Genomic DNA, 23,360 nt, shown 5'->3' with positions numbered 1-23,360 from the left:
TATATATATATATATTATCAATGAAGTGATGGAAGTGCGCACACTAGGACAAGGTGATCTAATGTGACGAAGCTTTTTTTGGTACAACATCACATCAAGGATATGAAGGATCGAGATGATCAGTACGTAACTGTAAATAGACCTGTGTGTGATGTAAATTAGCACCGACTTGACGGAAATGAATGCACCTGCTTCGTAATTCTCATTGCATGAGGAGCAGATTAACGATACGTACGAGGGTTTTCCGCGTTGAGTCACAATGTGAATGATTTGTATTTGACGAAGAACAGAATTAGATAAGATAAACTTCTCAACGACATGGTCCCTTGGCTTCTGATCAAGTCCAGTTCAACGTACATGTGCCAATGACGACTTTACAACCAGATTAGTGTCCAGTTGAAAATGACACATTCTTTAGCATTATCAGGTACATATCCATATCATTCTTAATCAGCCAAATTAAAGACGTAATTAACAAGAACCATGCGGTGCGATTAGTCATAGATTCATGATGGTTTGCCAAAATTTGGCCTAAATATCACAATTTTTTATTAAGGTACAACAAAAAAAAAATTAATTAATTAATTGCTCCCAGAGTAGTATATATACGAGTGACTACATTTTTCCAGAGCATATAGACCTCTTGGTCTCTCATTGGTAGCGTCAAACACCAGGTGAGCGGAAACAGTTTCAGTATAGACTATAGAGCTCTGCATTTCTCAATGGAGGAGAGCGATGATGTCAGCTTGTCTCCCTCCAGTGGCGGCAACTTGGCTCGTAAAGTGGTGGCGGTGGCTGCCGGAGAAGCTCACACTCTGGCGCTCACAGGTAGGAGAGACTAGAACATAGAGAGCATGATGACAGAATTTCATGAATTATGAGTTTGAATGATTGTGGGGTTGATTTTCAGGTGATGGGTATGTGTATTCATGGGGGAGAGGCATGTTTGGGCGGCTCGGAACTGGTTCGGAATCCGACGAGCTCTGTCCGGTTCGGGTCAAATTTAAACCAGAAAAGGGGCTCAAATTTGTGGGAGTGGCTGCTGGTGCTTACCATAGTCTTGCTCTGGCTGGTCAGTTTTAGTTTTGAGTAGTGACAAGCATCAATCTTTTAGCTATGGTGATTGCTGGAATAGGCTTTACTACCTGTTTTGATGATTTTTGTTATGAGTTTATTGAGTCTTTGATTCTTGAAATTTTTAGCAGATGTTTGTGGCATACATTGAGATTAGTAGATGATGATATATTGGTGTTGCATAAGATAAGGCTTATTGTATATGTGGTTCTTCCTCACTTATCTCAACCATTTCCAATCTATCCCCAGACAACAAGAAAGAGGCTTCTTCTTGTTCTACTGTTATTGAAGAATCCGCTGGATGGTTAAAGTTTATAGCTTTCTCCTATTTGCATCCACAAATCAGGCTAGTTTGCCTGTCTGAAGTTTTTACTGGGCTTAGATGGCATGGAAAGTTATTCAACTATAGAGCCTAGGAATGAAGTTATAGATTATCAGGTTCAAGCCTACTATACTTCTTTGCATGACCTGTGGATAGAGATCATCTACATTATTACTTGTAAGTGTTGTGATTTGCCTTTGTGTATTGTGCTTACTGTAAATGCAATCACTGGTTTAAATTGACACCGTTAAGGATTATAGATAACCATCAAATCCTCTAGATATCAGAACTCAACAATATATGTCTGTGAAGGGTTTTACCGTTTTAGCCTATCTACTTTTGAACTGACAGCGCAATGAAATAATTCAACGGTGTACATGATCTCATGTGCTCTAACTGTCCTTTTGTTGTTGCAGATGATGGGTCCATTTGGTGTTGGGGTTACAACATCTGTATCCTTCATAACAGGATTTAGTTCTGGAAGTTGCATCATAAGCTCTTTTTTTTCCCCTTGTTTACATTGTGTAATTCCTTTACTGTTGAACGGATGGCCAACTTGGTGTAAATGGAGAAAACTCTCTAGTACCCTGCTTGCTAGAGCGATTCCTTGAGTTGGGCTCTGGAACGAGGAGTGAAGTGCCACTACAGGTATGGCAGAATTGTATTATCGCTGCCAACTTGAACTAAGTAAGATAAGAGCCTGATAGATGCTGTCTTTTTGTTGCCACTTATGTCTACATCAGGTTTGTTCTGTTAAGGCTGGAGGAATGATGTCGCTAGCAATAGATAATCTCGGTACCCTTTGGATGTGGGGCAATTGTCCACTAGAAAGCAGCAGCAGTGAAGGTGGTTTCTCTCTTGTGAGCAGTTTCACTCCAACCCCAGTGTGGGATTTCCATGGCCACACGGTTGTGAAGGTAGCATGCGGAAATGAGCATGTGGTAGCCCTAGTCACGGCTGGAGAAACGTATAAAGGTGAAGATCTTATATGCTTCTCTTGGGGTAGTAACAATCACGGGCAGTTAGGCCTCGGGGATAAAGAGAACCGGAATCGTCCTGAAATAGTAGAAGATTTTAACGAGGACTCCATATTTGCGGTTTATGAAGTAGCATGTGGGGCTTTTCACACGGCTTTGCTTACCCACAAGAAAAGACCAAGTGAGACATTAGAAAGCATGTGCTGGACGTTTGGCCTTGGAGAGAATGGGCAACTTGGGCATGGAACCACCCAAAGTGCCTCATCTCCTGAAACTGTGAAAGAATTGCCACAATATGTGTATCTGATCTCTGTTGACTGTGGCTTATTCCACACTAGTATTGTTTCATCTGCAGGAGATGTGTGGTCATGGGGGATGGAGAAGGGTCTCGGTCTATGCCCAGATGCTAGTTTTACTGGGACAGATGCAGGGGATGCCATTTCTCCCTTACAGATTCTGTGTAACGGATCCAATGGGTCTAAATTTCAGGAGCCGGTCCAAGTTGTATGTGGTGCTGCCCATACTGTTCTTGTAGCAAATGATGGATATAAGCTTTGGTCTTGGGGGAGAGGAAGAAGTGGGGTTCTCGGAAATGGCAAGACAATCGACTGTTTTTCTCCCACTGTTGTGTTGTGGCCTCCACTTACAGAGGATTTCAAGCAAGAAGAACTAAATGCTGTTGGGGAGGGAGACAGAATTGCGGAAGAGAATTCTAAAGGAGTCACCAAAACAGAAAAAGCCTTGTCTTCAGCAATTGAAGAAACGAAAATTCTTCAATCAAAACTCGCAGTGATGGAACGATATGCTGGCATACTTCATGGTTCAATATTTGGAAAACCCTTGGAAGAGCAGGATATTCCGATCTCCTTGCAGAACTCAGGTATTCATGACATTGGAAAGGAATGGGACAGAATGCTAGAGTCAGCAGATCCTGCGAAGCTCGTAAGGTTGGAAAAGTTCTATCAAAAAATGCTTGAAGGTGTTAAAGAAAAGCTGTTGAAGAAAAGGATTCAGGAGCTAGTTAAAGAGTGTCTCAGTTCTACTATAAACAAAGTATAGGTAATGCATGTGTGTATATAATATCATTGTATTGATATTGTACATATGCACAATTCGAATGGAGATGTCTCTATTGGTTCAGATACGAGAAATTTCTGACACTGCCCACTCAACTGTTCTTTCATACCACTTTTCAAAATGGTAGTTCATATTTCAAACTCAGTGTTGCTTCGTATAGATACGAGAAATTTCTTTTAAACTACTAGAAAAAAAAAATTTGTTTTTGCCCTACTGATTGTGCAGTCCATTTGATTCTAAATGCATCATCGTAAGCAATGGGGCAAACACAAGCTCAAATCTCAACCAAGCATGGCTGTGAACAGATCAAATCAAACAAGGTCGAGCCGAGCAAAGAAAATTTTGTTAATCAAGGAAGTCTAAGCTACACAAACCAAATCAAATCCAGGCCAAGCAGATTTCCAAGAAAAGTTACATATATGTAGCAAGAAAATAACTGTAATCATCAATCAGTTATAACCAAATATAATTTTCTATACAAATTCGTTCCTGCCTACGCTACATGCCAAGATATATACAGATTCATGCTTCAACAATTTATTATCAAGATACATGCAAGCCTCATCAACCAAACGATGACTAGCATTACCAAACCCATCAAGCTAAGCAAAATCTGCATTTTTCTTTATTTATATGGACAGAACACATACACATCTGTCATCGTGGCCACAAATTGCTTCACCGGCCATCTCTTAATAATTAGCTCACATCTAGGTTGTTGGATCCCTTCCAATTTACCCTAACCATTGCTACCCAGTCCATTCCAACACATTTTGGTCCTAACCTGCCAGCATTTCAAAGTTCATTATTTTCTATTGCAAGCATATCACATGACCTTCTCCTTAGACAATCCTTAACTAAATTTTGATTACATATGGCCTGAAAGGATCTGTACACCAGCCTCAATGACTTATTCCTAGCTGCCCCCTATCAAGTCACAACAATAAAGCAAACCAGTCAGCCAATCCAAGAAGAAGGAATCAATATGCTTACCTGTCTGGATGTTCCAGGGATGTCGATTCATTGTGCGAAACAGAAGATTCGTTCTTAGTCATATGGAGATACCACTCTCTTAGAAGCAATAAGAAAGGCTACAAGAGAGAAGAATCGTTAAATACAAAACTAAAATGAGTTCTATAAACCCACAAGCTTGTGCCCAAAATATTCATACAAGCCAAGCAAGAAAATCAATCTTATAGAGATCACAAGCTTGTATATCTTAAGCTATGCCAAAATCAAGCTACAAGAAAAATCACAGCAATAATGTACAGAGAGATGTCCCAAGTGAAATTACCCAGGCAAGCCTCTAAGCTATGACCACAAAAGGTGAACGCCCTATAAAATATTAGCTTGGTGCTAGATACAAAAGAATTTACAAACATGCCAAAGCAATGTATAGCTATCAAGCGAATGCAGAGATGCATAGAGCCCACAGCCATGCAGCCCATGCTAGAGATATGACTTGCTAAAATGCTATACCTAAATCACTCAAGGTGTAAGCCAAGCTGCGTTGCAATCCTAGTCAAATTCCTAGCACTCCTAACAAGACTATGAACCATCATTTAGCATGCTGAATCCAAACTACGACGACAATGCCAGAAACACCATAAAATAAAAGGGTGGGCTTTCGAATTTAAAAAACTCAAAAAAATGGCGCCATAGCTATGGTGACAAGCAGTTTCAAATACATCCCAGTAGCAAACATAAGAATTAACTGTATATGGGGAGATTAAACAGCATACATGTAATGTAATATGTAGAAACTGAGCAACAGTTTGAAATTTGTTCTAACATTGGATTTTTCATTATACAAAAGATGGATGATCAAGGCAGCAAAAACATAGAAATAAATTCAATATCAAGGTAGTAGCTAGATTCCTTCCCTTGATGGCCTGGGGCATCAACTCAACTTAACTCGGAGCATTAGGGTGTCGACAAGTGGGACAGACATGATTGATCTGGAGCCACTGGACAATGCAATGTCGATGATAATAGTGTGAGCATGGCAACCGAGTAATGCTGGTATCTTTTTTCTCTGCAAACACCTGCATACAAATAGGACACTCCAATCCAAGCAATTCCAGATTATCATCATCAAGTAGTCTCACTTCCTCCAGAGACTCGATGAATGATTCGGAGCAGGAACCAGCTTAGCCCTGTAGTATATATCGTCCCCGTCCTCGTTGAAGCCCCACAGAAAGGACCAATTCGTACTTGTAAATGTCATTTCCAGCATGTGCACTTCAATAATTTTATCGGGGACGGCTTTTCGGAGCATTTCCAATATTTTTACAATAATAAACGGTTGCTCATCTTCGTGAATTCCCATAGTTGTGGTAAGGTACCTACCCAACTTGTTCTGTAACTTGTTTGCTTCCCTGCAGGGACGGAACCAGAAATTAAAATTGGAGTGGGCTAAATTTACCTTATGCAGTCAAGAATTTTTTTTTTTTTTTTTTTTCTAAAAAATTTGGCAGAGTCTACTTTGGTTTGATGGAATATTTCAATTGCATAACATTTGTCAAAACACGTCTAAACAATTGCTCAACTCTCAACAGTCAACTTTTTAAACAAATTCGCCACTATTTTGGACAATTGGGCGTCAATAAAATAAACTCGATATTTTTGGCTACTTGCTAACAATTACAATAAGAAAAATGAAGTACTGAAAATAAATCTTGAAATCCTCAATTTATAACCTAAATTTTAATCCTAATGTCTCAAAAAAATTTCTATTGGAACAAAATTTAAACTCTAATACCTAGGGATTGCTAAATCAATAAGGTTATTGGGTGCTTTGGTGCTCCTTGTGGAGTTGTAGAGTTCATGACAATAAAGAGAAGAGAGCGACTGAGGTTTAGAGCAGAAAGTGACTAAGCAGAGAGAAGTTTACAACAGAGAAATCAAAAAAATGGACGCTATTTGTCAACTTTTCATTTGATGATGTATATATAACTTCTTTTTTTAGGGGTGCTGCTAATAATACATATATATTAATTTTTTTTAATCAAAAAGTGGGGGTGGGCTACAGCACACCTTAGCCCACCCCTGGTTCCATGCTTGCTTCCCTGGGAGACCCAGCTATGACCCTTTGATACCTAGCAAGTCTCTCCCATCGTTGTCTTTGCATTTCCACTTGCCCTCTCCCTTGAGAACCGCAACTTGAGAACTTTTGTAGATGAAAAAATTGGAGGTCTAGCGTCAAAAACTTGCATATCTGGGTTATGGTCTGAATATGCCTTCCACAGGTAGAATTTGATCGGAAGTACGTCCACGCAGGATTTGCTTCGGTAGGTTCTGTTTTCATACCTTTGATAAACGGCGTTGGTAAATTCACGTCTCTCAAATATGGTGGTCATGCTTGCTTCAATAATGAACCGACTGGGGACTACTGCTTTTCTATGTTCCTCAGCGGGGCGGCGGTGGGGTGTTTATACAGGAGTCTAGTTTAACCCTAAATCGACCAGCGGTAGGAAACTACCCTTTACCATAATATATATTACTATTAGGAAAAGGATTTATTTTTTACCTTCTTTCTTTTTTCTTAAATATTTACTTTAAAAAATGAACGTGATTGTGCAGGACTTGAAGATTAAACGAGCTCAGTGGCGGATCCAGGATACAAAAGTCGTCTAGGCTAATTAGAAGTACACTTTTTTTTTTTTAGGTTTGAAACCCAGTGGGAGGCTCATCATCCTTAGACCTTTATTATTTTCAATCAAAACATACAACGGAAGGGACATATCAAACTCCGTAAATTATAACTACAATATACATTTATTGTAAAACAACAATAAACTATCTAAATCGTGCCCTCTGATACCCACTCACTTCAAACTCAGCAATCACATAATCATTATCAATGCTATCGGCAAGCCTGCAATCACCAGCAATTAAGCCACTGACCTCCATCGAAACGCACAAATCGAAATTTAGAATAGATTCATGAGATTTTCCCAAATCGAAACTTAGAGTAGATTCATTGGATTTTTCCAAATCAGCATGCCAAGTTAGGATCTTCTAAAAAACTAACCGATTCGTCTCCCTCCAGCTTATACTAACTGCCCTGAAACATAGGAGTAGTTTTGAAAGCTAAAACGTGTAGGGACAGGGGAGAGGGCTACCATGGCAATCAGCAATATATTGATGGATAAAATTCTGATATTAGTTGTGTAAGTAGAGAGAGAGCTTAGGGTAATGAGTATCGTATGATGATCACATGGCGATGCATATTGAGACATGTACAGCGAGTCCCCCACCCATTGTTGGCTCAATTACAAACACATTTCTCCAAGCCCACTGGAAATCAAACCTCAACTTGGGAACACACACACAACACAACATCTTACAATTGATTATCATATATATATATATATATATATATATATATATATATATCTATATCACTGTCGCCCCACTTCCCAATGATTATCATATATATATATATATATATATATTTATATATCACTCCATCTTACAATTTTCTAAGATAAACTACCACCGCTACTCGCCCACTCCTACTCCTCCTGCTTCTGCTATAGCTCTTTCTTCCTCGTCCTCTTCTATCTCATAAATTGCTTCTCCCCCACTTTCTTCTTTTAGCTAGGTTTTTCTCCTCCTCCACTAGCCCACTACTACTACCACTACTATATAATATACTCTAGCAATTTCATAAGCTTTGACAAAAGCTAGATTGGTACTGAGCAAATATATGCAGCATGAATAGATATTCTTATCGGTCATGTCTAGCAGAAGGTCAAGGCAGTCATTGGGGAGTCCATTGATCAAAGATGACCAGATCATCGAGCTCGTCTCCAACTGGTGTCGCACTGCCATCAAGGAGACGAGGACCCAAGGACTAGAGGGCTCGAGTTAGTCAAGTAGCTGCATATAATTTTTTTTTTGGGGGCTAGTATGGATTGAAGGGAAAATATACATATACTTGAGAGTTTTTGGACTAAAATTCTGTCTAGGCTGCAGCCCAGACAGCCTTCCATGTGGTTCCGCCACTTACGAGCTACACTAAAATCTCAAATAAATTAAAATTTTTAATTAAATAATATATATTACTAAAAACCTCGCTAAATGCATCATATAATATTTTTTCTACACATTCTTAAAGACCCACCAAATATATAGAGTAATAGTTGATGAAATGAATAAAAGATATATCTCAAAAGATATTAATCATTGATGAAATAGTACATAAATACATGAAATAAATAGTATATAATATTCAAAAACATATTAATAAGCAGTGCCGAATGGGTGGTGGTTATCTAGAGCTCGTGGCTGCAAGGTGAGCACTAACAAGGCTGATAGGAGTGGTTGACGGGCTGGGTTCCCTGGCTGTTGAAGCAGGTGAGGTCCAGATTCATGGAGGCATGTCAAAATTGGGTTCATGGGACGGGGGAGGGTCAGTGTCGACATCAAAGAGTGTGTTGGTGGTCAGTGCGAAAGGATTCACTTCAGATGGGTTTAGATCGTTGCACGGGTTCGTCGTTGGCTCTAGTGGTGGCGGCGGCGGCAACCTTTGTACCGTAACAACTACGGGCAATCATGGATATCTCGGAGGCTCTGTGCATGGAGGTGCGACCGGGGCTTAGGTCAGACTACTACTGGGCTTGGGGCTGGTGTTTTTCCTTTGGGCCTTTTGGGCTTCAATCTAGATAGTTTTTTCTTTCTAATAATTTCCTATAAAGATCAGTAACATATTGAGAGAGCCCAACAATTTTCATACAAAATCCATACAGGTGATGTTTAATTCACCAGCAAGAGGAAGAGATTGAATAATTCAATGAAAAACTTGATTTTTATCTTTGGGCTCCATAACGTGTTCAACGATTTGCCTCCGAGAATAGAACACTCCAACTTTACCAAGTTCCTATACGCTCCCGCTATTCCTCACGTATTCTTCAAATTCACACAAAGAATCCAACCACATTTTTACCTACAAATCCTACGTACATCAAAAACACTTTGCCTAATTTGGTTCCAACCCTCATCTACCACAGCTTCCTAATTCCCCCAATTCAACAATACTGCGGTCCAGCAGCTACAAGCCCTTCAATGAGCGTGTGGAGCGAGCCCTTAACCATCACATTTGCCTCATGCACCGCTCCAGTGCCACCTTCTTCATCTTGGGCGTCACTGGCATTGTGTACACTGCCATCATAACAAGTTACCCTAAATGCAGCTGCCCCAACCCTGTAACACCATGCAAGCATTTGCTGTTTGCGTATATCCAAGTGTTGGGTCTTTCAGCCCATGATAAGTCTTTTAGGGAGGGCTCATTCTCGCATTGGGAGTGGAGCACATGCTGGGGCGTGACACGCTGCCTGAATCTTGGGGTGGAGAAACATGCGGCAATAGTTTCATCAGCTGTATGATTTTCAGGGGAAGCAGTGGTAGTAGGGGTCTTCTTCGTCGTCGAGGCCAAGAGTGGTGATTGAAAAGGGTACTTGCTGCCCTATTTGTTTGGATGAGATGGGGAAGCAAGACAAGGTGGTCACTTGTGGGACGTGTAGAAACCCGATACATGAGGAATGTTTCTTGAAGTGGAAGAGGAGCGCGAGGAAGAAGCCAACTTATTGTGTGATGTGCAGGGCAAGATGGGGTTCGATTCAGCAGGAGCAGGAAAAGTACTTGAACTTGGTGGTACTAGCGAGGAGGAGGAGGAAGATGATGAGGACGAAGACGAGTATGAACGATGATCTGCACTGTGATGGTTAAAAGTGATGTGACTGTAAATAAATTGGTAGTAGATGATGTAAATTTGGTATGGAATGATAGAAGTACGTAGCGTCTTAGTGTGAAATTTTGTCTGAATTTCACGTGGAATGAATGAATGAATACTTCCATTTCCTGGTTTAGTTATAAGATGAATGCTTGTTTTGGACACCAAATCCAAAACGGATGCAACTCCGGTTACACCTATAGAACAAGTCACCTAAAATTGACATAAATCAACTTGATAATGTTAATTGGATCATCAATTTACGTAGAAATTCTTTATCCAAACGTGATGGTATTTGTGATAATAATTTTTGTAAAACAGTAAAGTATCATCTTTTTGTGTACTGTTCATCAAAGCCAAAAGAGAACAAGAGGAACAGCAGTCACAAATGTTCATGCCAGCCCAAGGCAAGCAAGAACAGTAAAAACACAACCGACTATAAAAGTTGAAAAGTGAAGACCCTAACAAAGAAGATCCAAAGTTCCATTCAAGGTTAATAAAGGAGAAACGGCCGCTGTGCAGATGCACCAAGATGCTTCCAAACAGTTATCAAGGTGAAAAAGTCCTTAAGAGTTCCTTAGTATCGTTTTTGACTTTTGTTTTTCTTGTAAAGTGGAAGCATTACCATTAGGTTTCCTTTTTCCTTTGGATTCTTGTCAATGATATCTGCCTTTTTTTACCCTTCAACCGTTTAGTTTGGCTTCAAAGTAGATTGAATGCAATGGCGGATCCAGGATTGGAACCTTGGACGGGCTGGATTTCTTAAACAAAAAAAAAAAGAAACAAGTACCTTGGAAAGCAATAAGCATTAGATTGTAGCTACTGTAATAATGCTGTCCAGAAGTACTTTACTTCCATCCTGCACAACAGCACAAGATCACATACATAGATGCACCGATGCACACACGAACAACAAATTAAAAAAAAGAAACCCCGAATCAGCCCACAACAGCACAATATCACATACATAGATGCACTGATGCACACATGAACAACAAATTAAAACAAAGAAACCCCGAATCAGCCCACAGCCTACCTGATTTCCTCATTTCCAGTCTGCATTCTGCAACCTTCATTCTTCAATCCCCAATTTCCAGTTCAGACTTCAGAGCCCTAAATCCCTAATTTCAACAAAATCCCCAATTTTGCTGAATCAAATCAATAACAAATCGGTTTGATTAAGAGGAACTAGATTCAGAATCAGATAGCGAGCGAAAAAGAAAGAGTACCTGGTGTAGTCGGAGATAGAGAGTTGGAGACGAGTCAGACGACGAAGTCTAGTGGTGAAACTTCGAATAGGCCGTAGATCGGTAGATCCGTAGTCAATGAGTGGACTAGTGGAGTCTGAAGAGCCGGCTGAGCCGCAGGCGGCGAGAGGAGGAGGAAGACCGAGAGAGTCTGTCGCCTAGTATCGATGAGTGAGAGTCCGTAGTGGGAGAGAGTGACTGAGTGAGAGTCCGTCGCCTAGCCTCGATGAGTGAGAGTCCGTCGCGGGAGAGAGTGACTGAGTAGCAATGTTCGTCGCCTAGTCTCGATGAGTGAGAGTCCATCGCGGGAGAGAGCGGGCGATGTCTCGATGTCTCGATGTGACCGAGGTTTTGCAGCGAGACTGGGCGACGTCTGGACAAACCCCAATTAAAAAAACAAAAATAAAAAACATATATCTAATTTTTTTTTGAAGAAAATCTCGGACGGGCTCAAGCCCGTTCTAGTCTGTGAATGGATCCGCCCCTGATTGAATGACCCTTTACTTTTCTTTTGTTCGATATTGACTGATTTCTCACAATCACATCGTGTTTTTAGGAGAAGTGATCTTGTGCTTTTTAAAGAAAACCTGTTGAAGAGAAGGATTCAGGAGATGGTAAAAGAGCGTCTCAGTTCTACTATATACAATGTATACTATGTTTAAGAAACTGTCAGATGCTTCTGACGTTCGCCAAAAAAAAAAAAAATTAATCCCATCAATGGAAAAATTATTCTATTGCATTCTAACAGTCTCCAAAAAAGAAAAAGAACCGGAAAAAAAAAAAAAAAAAAAAAAAAAAAACCTAGACAATCAGCAAATAAACCAGAAACAAGATATGGTTTAGATCCAGTAAGGCTAACAAATAGTTGAATCAAAATAGATGCACCCGTTCCAAAGATAAACAGCATTTGAGTCTTAACTTCAAATTCTGAATTGAAAAGTGTCAAACGCCATAAAGATTCGTATAAAAACTAACAATCTGAAAAGCAAATGTTCCATATTAGCTGAAGATCTCCTACATGGCGGCACCAGAGACAAAACCAGAAACACAAAAACTATGTTCCTTTTCCATTCTTGGCTCCACCACCAATCTACAAGTGTATTTGTAATATACATTTGAACATTATCAGAACATCTATATTAACGGTAATGTTAGCTTCTAATATGGAGTATAAATCGATGTATTTTTGAGATGCTGTTAATATCTATATTAATGGTAATATTAACTCCTGATATAGAGTATAAATAGATGTATTTTTGAGAAGCTGTTTTAATAGCAGTTGTTTTATATATTTGAACTAAATTTCCTATCTTTTAAAACTCGCACAATTCGTTCCAAAACCCGCAGCAACTCGCGGGCATGTATGCTAGTGATAAACTAGGGCGCATGTGCATTCGTCAAGCTCGGCCATGTGACTTCAATTTCAATATTATTTATACAATTGCTATGGTAAATATTTTTGTAACCGATCCCCTATAAAAAATAAAACCACAAGCAAGTCTACCCAGTGTGCCCAACAATGACTGGAAGCGGAAAGCAGCATCAGAACTCTATGCTATGATTTTAGGACGTCCAGTTTTGAGTAAAACAAATATGAAACGACTAATAATAGACCAATTGACCATATCATAAGCTATGCTTTAGCCACCTAGATAGCTGAATCCAAAATTAACCAACTCAAGTTCTGGATGGGCCAAATTACGAACATAAGTGTCTAGCTTATGTAACTATAACCAAATAATATATCAGCAAGCCCATCTTCCAGTCAAGAAATTTACAGAAAAACTCAAGGATCTGTCGATCTGATTAGCTGCAGATATAAGGGTGAGTTTCATAAATTTTTTTAGCTTTTAAAAAAAAAATTATAATAACACGGATGTACATATCAGCTGTGTAGAGAGAGGGCTTTAGCCTATGGAAGTCAATATCTGCAGCTAATCAGGAACGAGGAGGTTGAAGATGCAAATCTTGTTTTATTCTAGAGGATGAGATATGCGATACTGACTTCCTCCTCGTTCCTGATTAGCTGCAGATATTAGACTTCCATAGGCTAAAGCCCTCTCTCTACACAGCTGATATGTACATCCGTGTTATTATAATTTTTTTTTTTTAAAGCTAAAAAATTTATGAAACTCACCCTTATATTGATTCGGGAGATTGCTTCGGCACGAGCAATCGAGAATTCCTCTGGAGGAGCCTGCACCGCCACAGCCGGGGCCTGCTCAGCCACAGACAGGGCCGGAGGGGCCTGCTCAGCAACAGCCAGGGCCGGAGGGGCTTGCTCAGCAACAGCCAGGGTCGGAGGGGCCTGCTCAGCAACAGACAGGGCCGGCGGCGCCTGCTCAGCCACAGCGGGGTTGGGGTCTGTGGCACCAGCAACCAGAGCCACAACACCTTGAATTCCACTTCCAATGATGTGCTGAAAAATTTCATTCGAAATCAGCGCTATAATCCAATTCACAATCACAATCACAATCAGATTTGACATTTTATCACAATCAGAGCTATTCACATTCCCATTATCCAACCTAAACCCTAAACCCAATCAGATTTGACATTTTATCACAATCAGAGCTATATTCACATACCCATTATCGCACCTAAACCCTAAACCCCTATAATCGCATTATTCACATTCCCATCATCACATTCACATTATCAGACCAAAACCCAACCACATTCACATTAAGTAAACACTATCCATCCACTTGACAAAAAAAAATTACACATACAATTTTGAGTTGCCAAATCAAACTTTTAGCATGTTCATCAGGTGAATTATTATACACTGGTCAACACACTATTGAAACATTAAAAACTGAAACAAAAAAACAAAATAATCTGATCACAATCATCCCAAAACCTTACAATCATATTCCCATTATCGCACCTAAACCCTAAACCCCTATAATCGCATTATTTACATTCCCATCATCACATTCACATTATCAGACCAAAACCCAACCACATTCACATTAAGTAAACACTATCCATCCACTAGACAAAAAAAATTTACACATACAATTTTGAGTTGCCAAATCGAACTTTTAGCATGTTCATTAGGTGAATTATTATACAGTCCGAGCAAAAGCAGGTGTGTACAGTCCGCCCTGCAATAACAAAACCATTACTTACAAAAAAAAAACATGCTTAGAATATGCCTTGAAATTTTGAAAGAAGATTAAAAGAACATTTACAACAACTATTTCTTCAAGCATCAGTCCATCTGCTGGGGCTGGGCTGACGTTTTCCAAGACAAGGGGGCTATGATCTTAAAAAAGCAACGTTCTATGATCTTAATTCATAAGTAGTAAGGTTTTTGGACAAAGTTAAATCAACAAGTAAGATTGCATGTAAGGTAGGTGTTCCGCACTTGTGCGCTTTATCAATCAAACTTCCATTCAATCTTAATGCATTGAGTATGTTTCACCATATGTGTTATTGATAGGATAGCGTTTAATCTTGCTAAGTAATTAAGGGAAGTAAAATAAGGGACATTGAATGCGTTCATCTTTGTTTCTTGATTGGTTTCTTTCTATAAACCATGTGATACGCTCATGAAAATATGAAGAACAAAATAATAAGAACGCCCAAAAGCCTACGAATGATTAAACCTAAACTGAAATAGGAAGGTAAAAAAGAAAGGGAAATTGTAGGAGGCACAGCTCTGGGTTTAATCATTTCCTTAAAATGCCCAATTTCGAAAATATATTCTTCATTTCTTGTGTTTGAACTATTATTCCAGAAACAATATATCCAAACCTAATTTACAAAAGATCAATGTATCATAACTATTATAAGCAATATTGGAGAATGAAAGAGATCGATCATAGCTAGGTTGATGCTAGAATAACCTATATTATAAACCTAAAAAGCCAAATTTCCCTTTATTTTGTACCTTCATATTGCAATTTAGATTCAATCGTTTTTAGGCTTTTGGCCGTTCTTGCTCAAGAGATGAGTTCTCCTTCTTTTGTATAACGTCTTTCCATGGCGTCTTTGTTCGTTCTGATCAATCTCATTCTCAACCTTTTATTTTATTTATTTGATAGAAAATAATTACTATCAGCGTACTATAATCAATCCCAACAGCAAAAGGACAATGACTAATTTTCACGAGATATGTCAAAATCCAAATTTTGGTCAAAATACTTTATGACCAACTCACATATCGCGAGAGGTGACAATAATCTCAGAATTTTGGGAGAATATCAGGAATTTTGCGAAAATTTCGAATATTTTCGAACAAATCGCAAATTTTTTGAATATTTATGAAAATAATCCTAAATTTCTCACGATATTCTCTTGGTAAGTTAAAAATATATCGAGACCCTAAAAAAACGGAAATTTCAAGGATATTATAGATTTTTCAGTCCTTGCTTAGGAGGAGGTAGGGTTTTTCATGGTAGATTATTCATAGGACAGTTTATTGGGCCAAGCCCAAATTGCAGATTATCCCCATCTAGCCCAACTTAACCGCTAGGCGCGTTTCACTTTCCCTCTCTTTTCTCTCACCCCTAAGGGTTAGTTTGGGATTGTTATGACTTTTTTGATTGCTGCTGCTGTGTTGTGAGAATAATCAGCTGTGAATTAAAATAGTTTTGTGTTTGGTAAATAATATTTTTAAAAGTACTGTCAGTACATAAAACAACTGCTGAGTGTGTTTTGATCCACAACAACTTCTAAAAGCAACCTCTAGGCTGCTTCTAAATCTGTTGCTAGTCTATAACTTTCAATTAAAATAACTTTTTATTTATTTACCAAACCCTATAAAATCTAAAATTTTGAATAAAAACTGATTTTTTTTTAAAAGCGGAGCAATCCAAACGGGACCTAAATCTCAAATTAACAAAAAGGAAACCTCCCAACCCTAACGCCACTCACTGACTCACTCAATCACTCAATGCCCGGCGTCGAATCAAACTCCGGCGAACGTTCTCTGGTCCCCTACTCGCTGGAGCTCCCGCATCCCGTTGTACACTCTATTCACCACGGCCTCAAGCCTCCGATCGCTCGCCTCTCCATCTCGTGGTCCCTCGGCAATACGCTGCGCGTGTCGGTTCTCCGTCCGCCGTCTGATGAAGACTCCGACGACGGCGAGGTCGGCGGGAAAGTAGTGGAGGTGAAGCTCAGCAATGACGACGGCGAGAATAGCGACGCAACGTGGCGGAGGATCGCCTACGGCTCCGTTACCCCGTTCGCTCATCTCCAGAGCCGCCGGAGCACCATCTCCAACTTATCGAACATGTCACTCAGTCCATCGCCGTATAGCATCGATTGGTAATTGAATTTTTGAGCTCAATTTAGTCTTTTTCGATTTCTGTGTTAATTGTGACTATGAAAATGTGACTGCTGAGATAATTTTAGGTGGGAGTATGTGATGGAGTACAGCAAGGACATAAATTCACTCCTTGGTAGTCTCGATTCGGGTCCTGATCCAGTGATTGACGACCCGAAGATGGTTTTAAAGGTGAAATTTCCAGGTTTTGATTGTTAGTGTGGTTTTCCAGATTACATTTGTAGTTGTTGTATCTGAATTTAATAAGTGAAATTATTTGTAGAGAACTGAGGAGCCTACCTCGATAAAAGCTGCTTGGGAGCTGATGGAGATATTTTATGCGGACAAGCAGTCTCAGCCCTGGCAACTGGAACGGCTTGTTGATTGGTTGGCTGTAATGATCTTTTGTATTTTTCCTGTATCTAGTGCTTCAGTTGTTGCTTTTGTAATGGTCGATTGGTCAGGACTGATGATGATTACCGTGTGTTTCGTGGCAGGATTATGATAGCTTGCTCTCGAGTACTCACCCAACAGTCCATTCTAAACTTGTGGACTTCCAAAATGAACTTTCCAGCTTACAGGTGTGGCCCGTGCTGTTCTAGTTTAAATCTTGTTTTTTATTAAATTTAAGATTCATGCATGATTAGCTGGTTTCAATGTACTTGTTAGGCAATAAATATTGCATTCCAATTTGTGATTATGTGAAACTATTTTGCTACCTTGCCTGCTCTTACCATGTCATAAGCCCATAAGTCACTGCCTCACTGGTGGGAAATTTATGGCTTCTTCCTCATTCACTGAACTTTCTGATTAATTTAGTTAAGCCTAGAAATCCTTTGAGTAATTTTTGTTTGACTTTGTTGAAAGCAACATTCATTGGGCTTAAAGTCTTATTCACAAATTGTGATCTCTGTGGACTACGGCTTATTATATTCTTTTTCTTTTACAGGTTATTGAGGATGATCCTAAATATTGGGATGTGTTATCATCAGCACTCGCAGTTGGCTGGATTGATATTGTGGTTTGTAGTTTTTCTTTTATAAGCGCTAAACCTTTTCCTGTTTTAACTTCTTTTCCTTCATGTCTTTTGATTAGTTAAGTGGTTATGTGTTTCAATGGTGAAAGAGACTAGATAGTTGCTGTTTATTTTCCTTGCAGGTGAAAATGTTACGCTTACATGGATCTTATCAACTCCATCAGCTTGGCAACCGTGAGGTTGGTGTGAAATTAATTAAACATGGAATAGCTAATTCCGGACATATTGCAATTGCCTACTACGTAACACGGACTTACTCTTTTCATATGGTCATGTCCTGTACTAGTTATTTTGAGTCTTTATATTTTTGTGGTAAAAGCTTTTTGGCTGGGTTTGTATCCCATCTGTCTGTGGTGCATAAGTCTTTTTCTGAACAGTCACTTATTTGACTCTTTATGCTTCTTCATTCCATGCTCCTTAACTTTGATATTCCGTTTTTTTTTTTTTTCAAAAAGAAAGTTTAAATTGTTTCATTGCTACAACAATCCAAAATATTGCCATATTGGTGTTCTGATGTCCTTGTAACAATATCAATAGTACCTTCTGGAAGTTAGTGCTGAAAGAACTGATATATACAAAAATTGTAGCTTATCTAATGTCTGTCCTATGTGTAACTGAATAGACAGAAAATGGACTTGTAGAGGCAGTTGCTGTTCTTATTTCAAAGAAGCCACGCATGCGTCCAGGAGTAGAAGATGGAAAGTTGGGTGAATGCTTTAAAGCAAAGCCTGATTTTATCAAGGTATGTATAAGTATGTAAAAACTTTACCATTTTTTTATGTTCTGGGTTTTGTCTTCTTTAATTTGAAACTTAAAGGATTGTATGGCTAGGCATGGGAGAATTGGAGAGCACAAATTACGAAGCTAGACTGCAGTGGATTCTGGCTTCAGTGTGATCACCATCAAACCCGGGAGGGATTGAAAAATATGATACAGGTTATGCTTGGAAACATTGACAGTCTCTGCGTTGAAACTTGCCACTGGATAGAGCTGTTCATCTCTCACTTTCTATACGTCAGGCCATTAAAAGTGGTAATGCTTAATTATGATGTTGTAATATGCTGTTTTTAGTTTTTTATTATTTTTTTAGTCTCTGGATACAGATTTATGGCTGGATACTGAAGCAGGCAACTAATTTCTTTTGTTGAAATCAGGGTCTCGAAAGCATGTATGGCCTAGTCCAGAAATGCTTACAATTGAAACCAATGTTGGGTGCCCATAGGTTGATAGATATTATTCTTGGAATCCTTGGGGAAAATACTGAGGTAAGGATTATACACTAATAGTGCACAGATTTATATATCTTTCCTCTATTTAACTCCTTCAGGTTATTGGAAATTGCACAGGTTGTCTTGGCGGAATGCTCTAGAGCATTTGGGCCTTGGTAAGCTACTAAATTCCCTTTTTTACTGCACATACCCTCCCAAAACATCCCCAATCTCATCTATTATCATAGAATTTAATTCGCCGGTAAGTTTGAAGCTGCTGCTTTGTTGTTGAAATTCATAGTGATGTAACTTTGTTGATTACTTGCAACAGGATGGTTGCCCATGCCATTGAGTTGTTGACTACTGGGAGTGATCACGCAGAAAGTCTTCTACATGAAGAGCGCAATAACTTGGGTGGAATTAGTATAGCAGAACTACATCGGCTTGTCTACGCTCAGGTTTTATCATCACATGCATTGACTTGGCAAGTAAGTGCAAATGAGCTAGTTGTAGATTGTTTTTGTTATGAATACTGTAGTAATTGGTTTGTGATCTTGTGCCAACTTTTTTATGGACGATTTGAACTAAGGCTGCCCGCTGCCATGAAGAGAATTTGAACTTATGGTGGTGATCACCTGATCAGAACTGACCAAAGAATCCATGGTCAACCACCATTGGTTCTAAACCCAAGGTGGAAAGAAATATTTTTAAATTTTAGTTGTTTTACTTTCCATCCTTGGATCTAGATCCTATGGTGTCTGACCAAGGATTCCTTGGTTAATCATTGACTAGGGGAACACCACTCATGGTCCCAAATAGAGGCTATTACCAATTTGCATTTTTGGAAAGGTGTGGGACAATTATTTTCTGTATGCTATTATACTGCCGTGTTTTCAAATAATTTGTCATAAGAAGTGTTTCTTGACTTTTAAGTTGCAAGAACTATGATATTAAAGGATTATAAGTTTATAACTACATGTCTACATGTAAGATTTTTTTTTTTTTTTCAGTAAGTACAGTTTTCACATAACTTGATATTGACAGGGTTAGTAACTGATATTAAAGGATTATTACTACATGTGTGCCATCAGATGGTTTTGGTTTGTTATTTTAAACAATTTTCAGGTACTGGGATATAAATTGGGAATAGTAATGCAAGATGTGTAGGAACTCAGTTTTCTAAAAGTCTCTCTAATGATTCTGCATTTCTGCCTACTGTGTGCTCTCATGCTCTGCAAGCACATTATCTAACCAACCATAATGTGGCCATTGAAAGCCTTTCTACATATCTTTGCTTCTTGTGATGCCATTAGGTTCACCGGTTGGTGTATTTAAAATCCTTCAGTCTTCAGTATTCACAGCCAATTAAAAACTTGTAGCATATAACACTTTGTGTTTGCTGTTAGTACAAATTCCCATCAATATTTTCTTCCAAGTGCTATCTTTTTCATTTGATCTTGAGCTTGTTTTCCTTTCGTTATTAGCAAAATTCATAGCGCACAGACTAAATATGTTGACAGATTTGAGTTTCTCATGTTTGCAGATTGCTCCAATCTATTTGTCATCGTGCATGAAGCAGGGAATGGGTTTGTTAGAGATTCTATTGTCTAAGCTGCCTACTGAACATAATGAAACACTGCTTAAGGTAATGAATTGCTGATTACAGTGCCAAAGTTTATTGTTACTTACCATTACTCTTCCTGGAACTTAGTAGAACCTTCTCTGTTTAACTTTACTGATAGACAAGATATTAATTTTGTACACTTCTCATGCAGAATATAGAGATTTGTCGTCTTTACGAACTTGATACTGTTAGTTCAAACATAATGAAGGTATTTGCACATTTCCATATGTTTTCTGTTTATGCAAAATTTGTTTGAAGTTTTGGACTTTCCACTTGTAAACTCAGCAATTACATGGTTAGGCTGGGTACTTGGTTCGCTTATATTCATGAATCCTGTCAAAAGCCAAAACTAAGGTTATTGAAAGATGAAAGACATAATCTTTAGGATAAAGGATAGTTTTCCTAAATATAAAGAATACACAGGTCCTGGAACTTAAATATCCACTTTTTCTTCAAACTGCCAGGCATTGTTAGCCTCAAGGTTGTAGAATACTCTTCATCTTTAATCATGACTGTCTTTCAAACTCACCAAGTTTCGCAAGCTTGAAAGTTATTGACTTTGATTTATTTGTTTATTTATTTTTTGTAACTTGTATGGAATTTCTGGTCAGACTTGTTATTTCACTTATCCTGTTCTTGATAAAAGTTGAATTTCTAATACACGAGTTAAAAGTTTTTCAGTTTTTAGATTGCAGGGGTTTACCATTGGAAGCATGGTAGGAAAGGTTGTGGAGTTTTCTGGCTTCAGCAAGCCCGAGATGAAGTTCGCCTTACCAGGATTGCTCAACATTTGTTTGATTCTGTTGGAAAGTCGATCTCCGATGAGAGTTTCAAGGTAAATGTTATTTTCCTGCAGAAATGTGAAGCCTTGGTATTAGAAAAATCAATTTCATTTGTGAAACAACACGTTCTATTTTTTATTCACAGCAATGGGAAGGCTTGATTGAATTGTTGGGGTCTGAGTCCAAGACTACTGGGGGTCTAGACTTCCTGCACAAGTAAGAATTTTACCTTGCATTTCCACAAGCAGTCATTATCCCCCTCAGTTTCCCTCACCTAAACTTCTGATGTGTTCTAGGTATAGGGATTTCAAGAAGTCCCTCAAGCAGGTTCGTGATGGAAAAACTACTGATGCTGCCCATCAAGCTGTAGAATCTCTGATATCGGTTAGTGTATAACTAATATGTCATCCTCACATGCTTGACACTAAGATTTAAAGTAAAGTGCTTTTACTGCTTTCCCACATCATATGTTCAAACTCTGCATTCTCGTTACTCACTGCGTATGAGTGATTCAATGTATTAGAAAGGATGGAATTCTAATTGGATGGCTTACCATTTTCCAGAATAAAAAAATTGTTATTGCTTTCTGTTTGCCACTTGGTACATGAGTCCATTAATAATTTAATATAGTACCATGATTCTGCAGCTCATGAAAAACCCATCTACTCCTCGGTGCTTCTGGCTGCCTCTTCTTCATGACTCAGTAAGTTCATTAAAATATTTTGGTTAAATTCTAATAGAAGAATCGAAATGAGATTCATGCCATATATATGCATGAATTTGTGAATAAACTTGCGTCATTTCATTTTGATTACCTTTATGCAGCTGAAGCTGCTAAACTGGCAGGAGCGTCCTCTGCTAAATGTCTCTCAGACAGACCTCTTGCTCAATAAACTGCAAGAGTTGTCCATGGCTAAGCTCCGTCCAGACTTTATTGAAGCAGACTTGCCGTCAGAGGCCCTGAGTTGTGTGAGGTTGGCTCTTGCTTCAAATCTTGGACGTGCCATCTTGGAGGAGTAATAGTTGACGATGTTTTTGGCTCTTGTTTAGTAAATCCTTAATGTCTTGGCTAATATGGCTTTTCCTAAAATTTTGGGACTCTTTTTGTTGTTGTAGAAACTATCGAATAGGTGTGTGTGTGTATTTTTACTAGCAGCAAATTGTTTAGATAACGGAAAGGAGAATTGTATCAGAACTAATCGCCCCATCCATCTGAACCGAGAAGGGGTTGCTCTGGCAAAAGGGCAATCCACTTTCTTGATTAGTAACTGTTCGTCCAAACCAGTGAAATCTCGCTTGCAAACTCTAGAGATAAAACCACTTGCCCTTGTAACTTGGAGAACTGTACTAATGATGTGATTAAGCTGAATGTGTGCTCGGTTACCAAACTGTATCTTCTGTAAAAACCATCGATGCTTGTGAGCATTTCTAATCGACTGTTACCTCAAACCAAAAAATGGTGCCTTGTTGTAGAATGAACATAAATTAACAGAGAGAGGGAGGGAGTTTAGATGCAGAGAATGGAGTAGATTGTGTGTTATTCTTCTCTCAAAGGAGGGTTTATATAGGAGTACAAGATAGTGCGAATGCTATAGGAATAAGTCCATTGTTGTGGCTACATTAATTACAGCTGCAACTCCCCATGGTGACTGCAATGGTGGTTGCTGCCATGCTTGTTGCTTCCCCACATGCTTTATGCCACACAAGTCTTCATACCTATATCTATACACTCAAGTATCTATTTACATGATATAGCCATTATACTACAACACTCCCCCTTGGATATTTCATGTCAATAGTGCTGCCTAGGCCGTGCGCTTCTAAGTTGCCTCGTTAAAAACCTTGCCAAGTAATAAAAACCCTGTGGGAAAAAACAACCTTGGTCGAAGGAGAAAAAGAGCACAACGCGCGTTGAGTGTGGAGTATGTTTCTGGATACTCCCCCTGATTTCAACTCCCCCTGAAAATATAATCATGGGAGTTCGGATAACTTTATCAAT

The 23,360-nt window shown here is 38.9% G+C and overlaps 2 protein-coding genes and 1 long non-coding RNA gene across 4 annotated transcripts; 2 read left to right on the top strand and 1 right to left on the bottom strand.

The window, feature by feature from the left end:
• Positions 1-629: 629 nt before the first annotated feature.
• Positions 630-3,663, top strand: LOC112172177 (ultraviolet-B receptor UVR8). Of its 2 annotated transcripts, none has more exons than XM_024309417.2 (5): positions 630-828; positions 911-1,072; positions 1,813-1,848; positions 1,944-2,044; positions 2,140-3,663. In XM_024309417.2, the coding sequence occupies exons 1-5, from the start codon at positions 723-725 to the stop codon at positions 3,430-3,432; spliced, it is 1,698 nt and encodes a 565-aa protein (XP_024165185.1). In that variant the 5' UTR covers positions 630-722; the 3' UTR covers positions 3,433-3,663. The 2 variants fall into 2 exon arrangements, with proteins under 2 accessions (XP_024165185.1, XP_024165186.1); XM_024309418.1 differs by lacking the exon at positions 630-828 and adding an exon at positions 1,324-1,573 and having other exon boundaries at positions 931-1,072.
• A 390-nt stretch (positions 3,664-4,053) lies between these two features.
• On the bottom strand, positions 4,054-5,748 carry LOC121049918. The gene is made up of 2 exons (XR_005801644.1): positions 4,444-5,748; positions 4,054-4,234 (listed from the first exon to the last, which is right to left on the bottom strand). It is a non-coding gene; the product is annotated as an uncharacterized LOC121049918 (long non-coding RNA).
• A 10,508-nt stretch (positions 5,749-16,256) lies between these two features.
• Positions 16,257-22,749, top strand: LOC112172264 (nuclear pore complex protein NUP85). Its single transcript, XM_024309540.2, has 18 exons — positions 16,257-16,713; positions 16,801-16,903; positions 16,995-17,105; positions 17,209-17,292; positions 17,661-17,732; positions 17,870-17,926; positions 18,370-18,489; positions 18,579-18,779; positions 18,902-19,012; positions 19,094-19,131; positions 19,287-19,443; positions 20,499-20,600; positions 20,731-20,787; positions 21,268-21,414; positions 21,507-21,577; positions 21,658-21,745; positions 22,008-22,064; positions 22,187-22,749. The coding sequence occupies exons 1-18, from the start codon at positions 16,337-16,339 to the stop codon at positions 22,379-22,381; spliced, it is 2,148 nt and encodes a 715-aa protein (XP_024165308.1). The 5' UTR covers positions 16,257-16,336; the 3' UTR covers positions 22,382-22,749.
• The last annotated feature ends 611 nt before the right edge of the window (positions 22,750-23,360 follow it).

The sequence above is a fragment of the Rosa chinensis genome, chromosome 6 (genome assembly GCF_002994745.2).
Source record: "Rosa chinensis cultivar Old Blush chromosome 6, RchiOBHm-V2, whole genome shotgun sequence".
NCBI lineage: Eukaryota > Viridiplantae > Streptophyta > Magnoliopsida > Rosales > Rosaceae > Rosa > Rosa chinensis.
This window is presented reverse-complemented; position numbering and strand designations above follow the sequence as displayed.

Bases quoted from the DNA above. Each gene is read 5' to 3' on its own strand.
- LOC112172177 (XM_024309417.2), top strand. From the start codon at position 723: ATGGAGGAGAGCGATGATGTCAGCTTGTCTCCCTCCAGTGGCGGCAAC. The intron at 829-910 runs GTAGGAGAGACT...GTTGATTTTCAG, and splicing joins TCACACTCTGGCGCTCACAG to GTGATGGGTATGTGTATTCA. The intron at 2,045-2,139 runs GTATGGCAGAAT...TGTCTACATCAG, and splicing joins GGAGTGAAGTGCCACTACAG to GTTTGTTCTGTTAAGGCTGG.
- LOC112172264 (XM_024309540.2), top strand. From the start codon at position 16,337: ATGCCCGGCGTCGAATCAAACTCCGGCGAACGTTCTCTGGTCCCCTAC. The intron at 16,714-16,800 runs GTAATTGAATTT...AGATAATTTTAG, and splicing joins TCGCCGTATAGCATCGATTG to GTGGGAGTATGTGATGGAGT. The intron at 20,788-21,267 runs GTATTTGCACAT...TTCAGTTTTTAG, and splicing joins TTAGTTCAAACATAATGAAG to ATTGCAGGGGTTTACCATTG.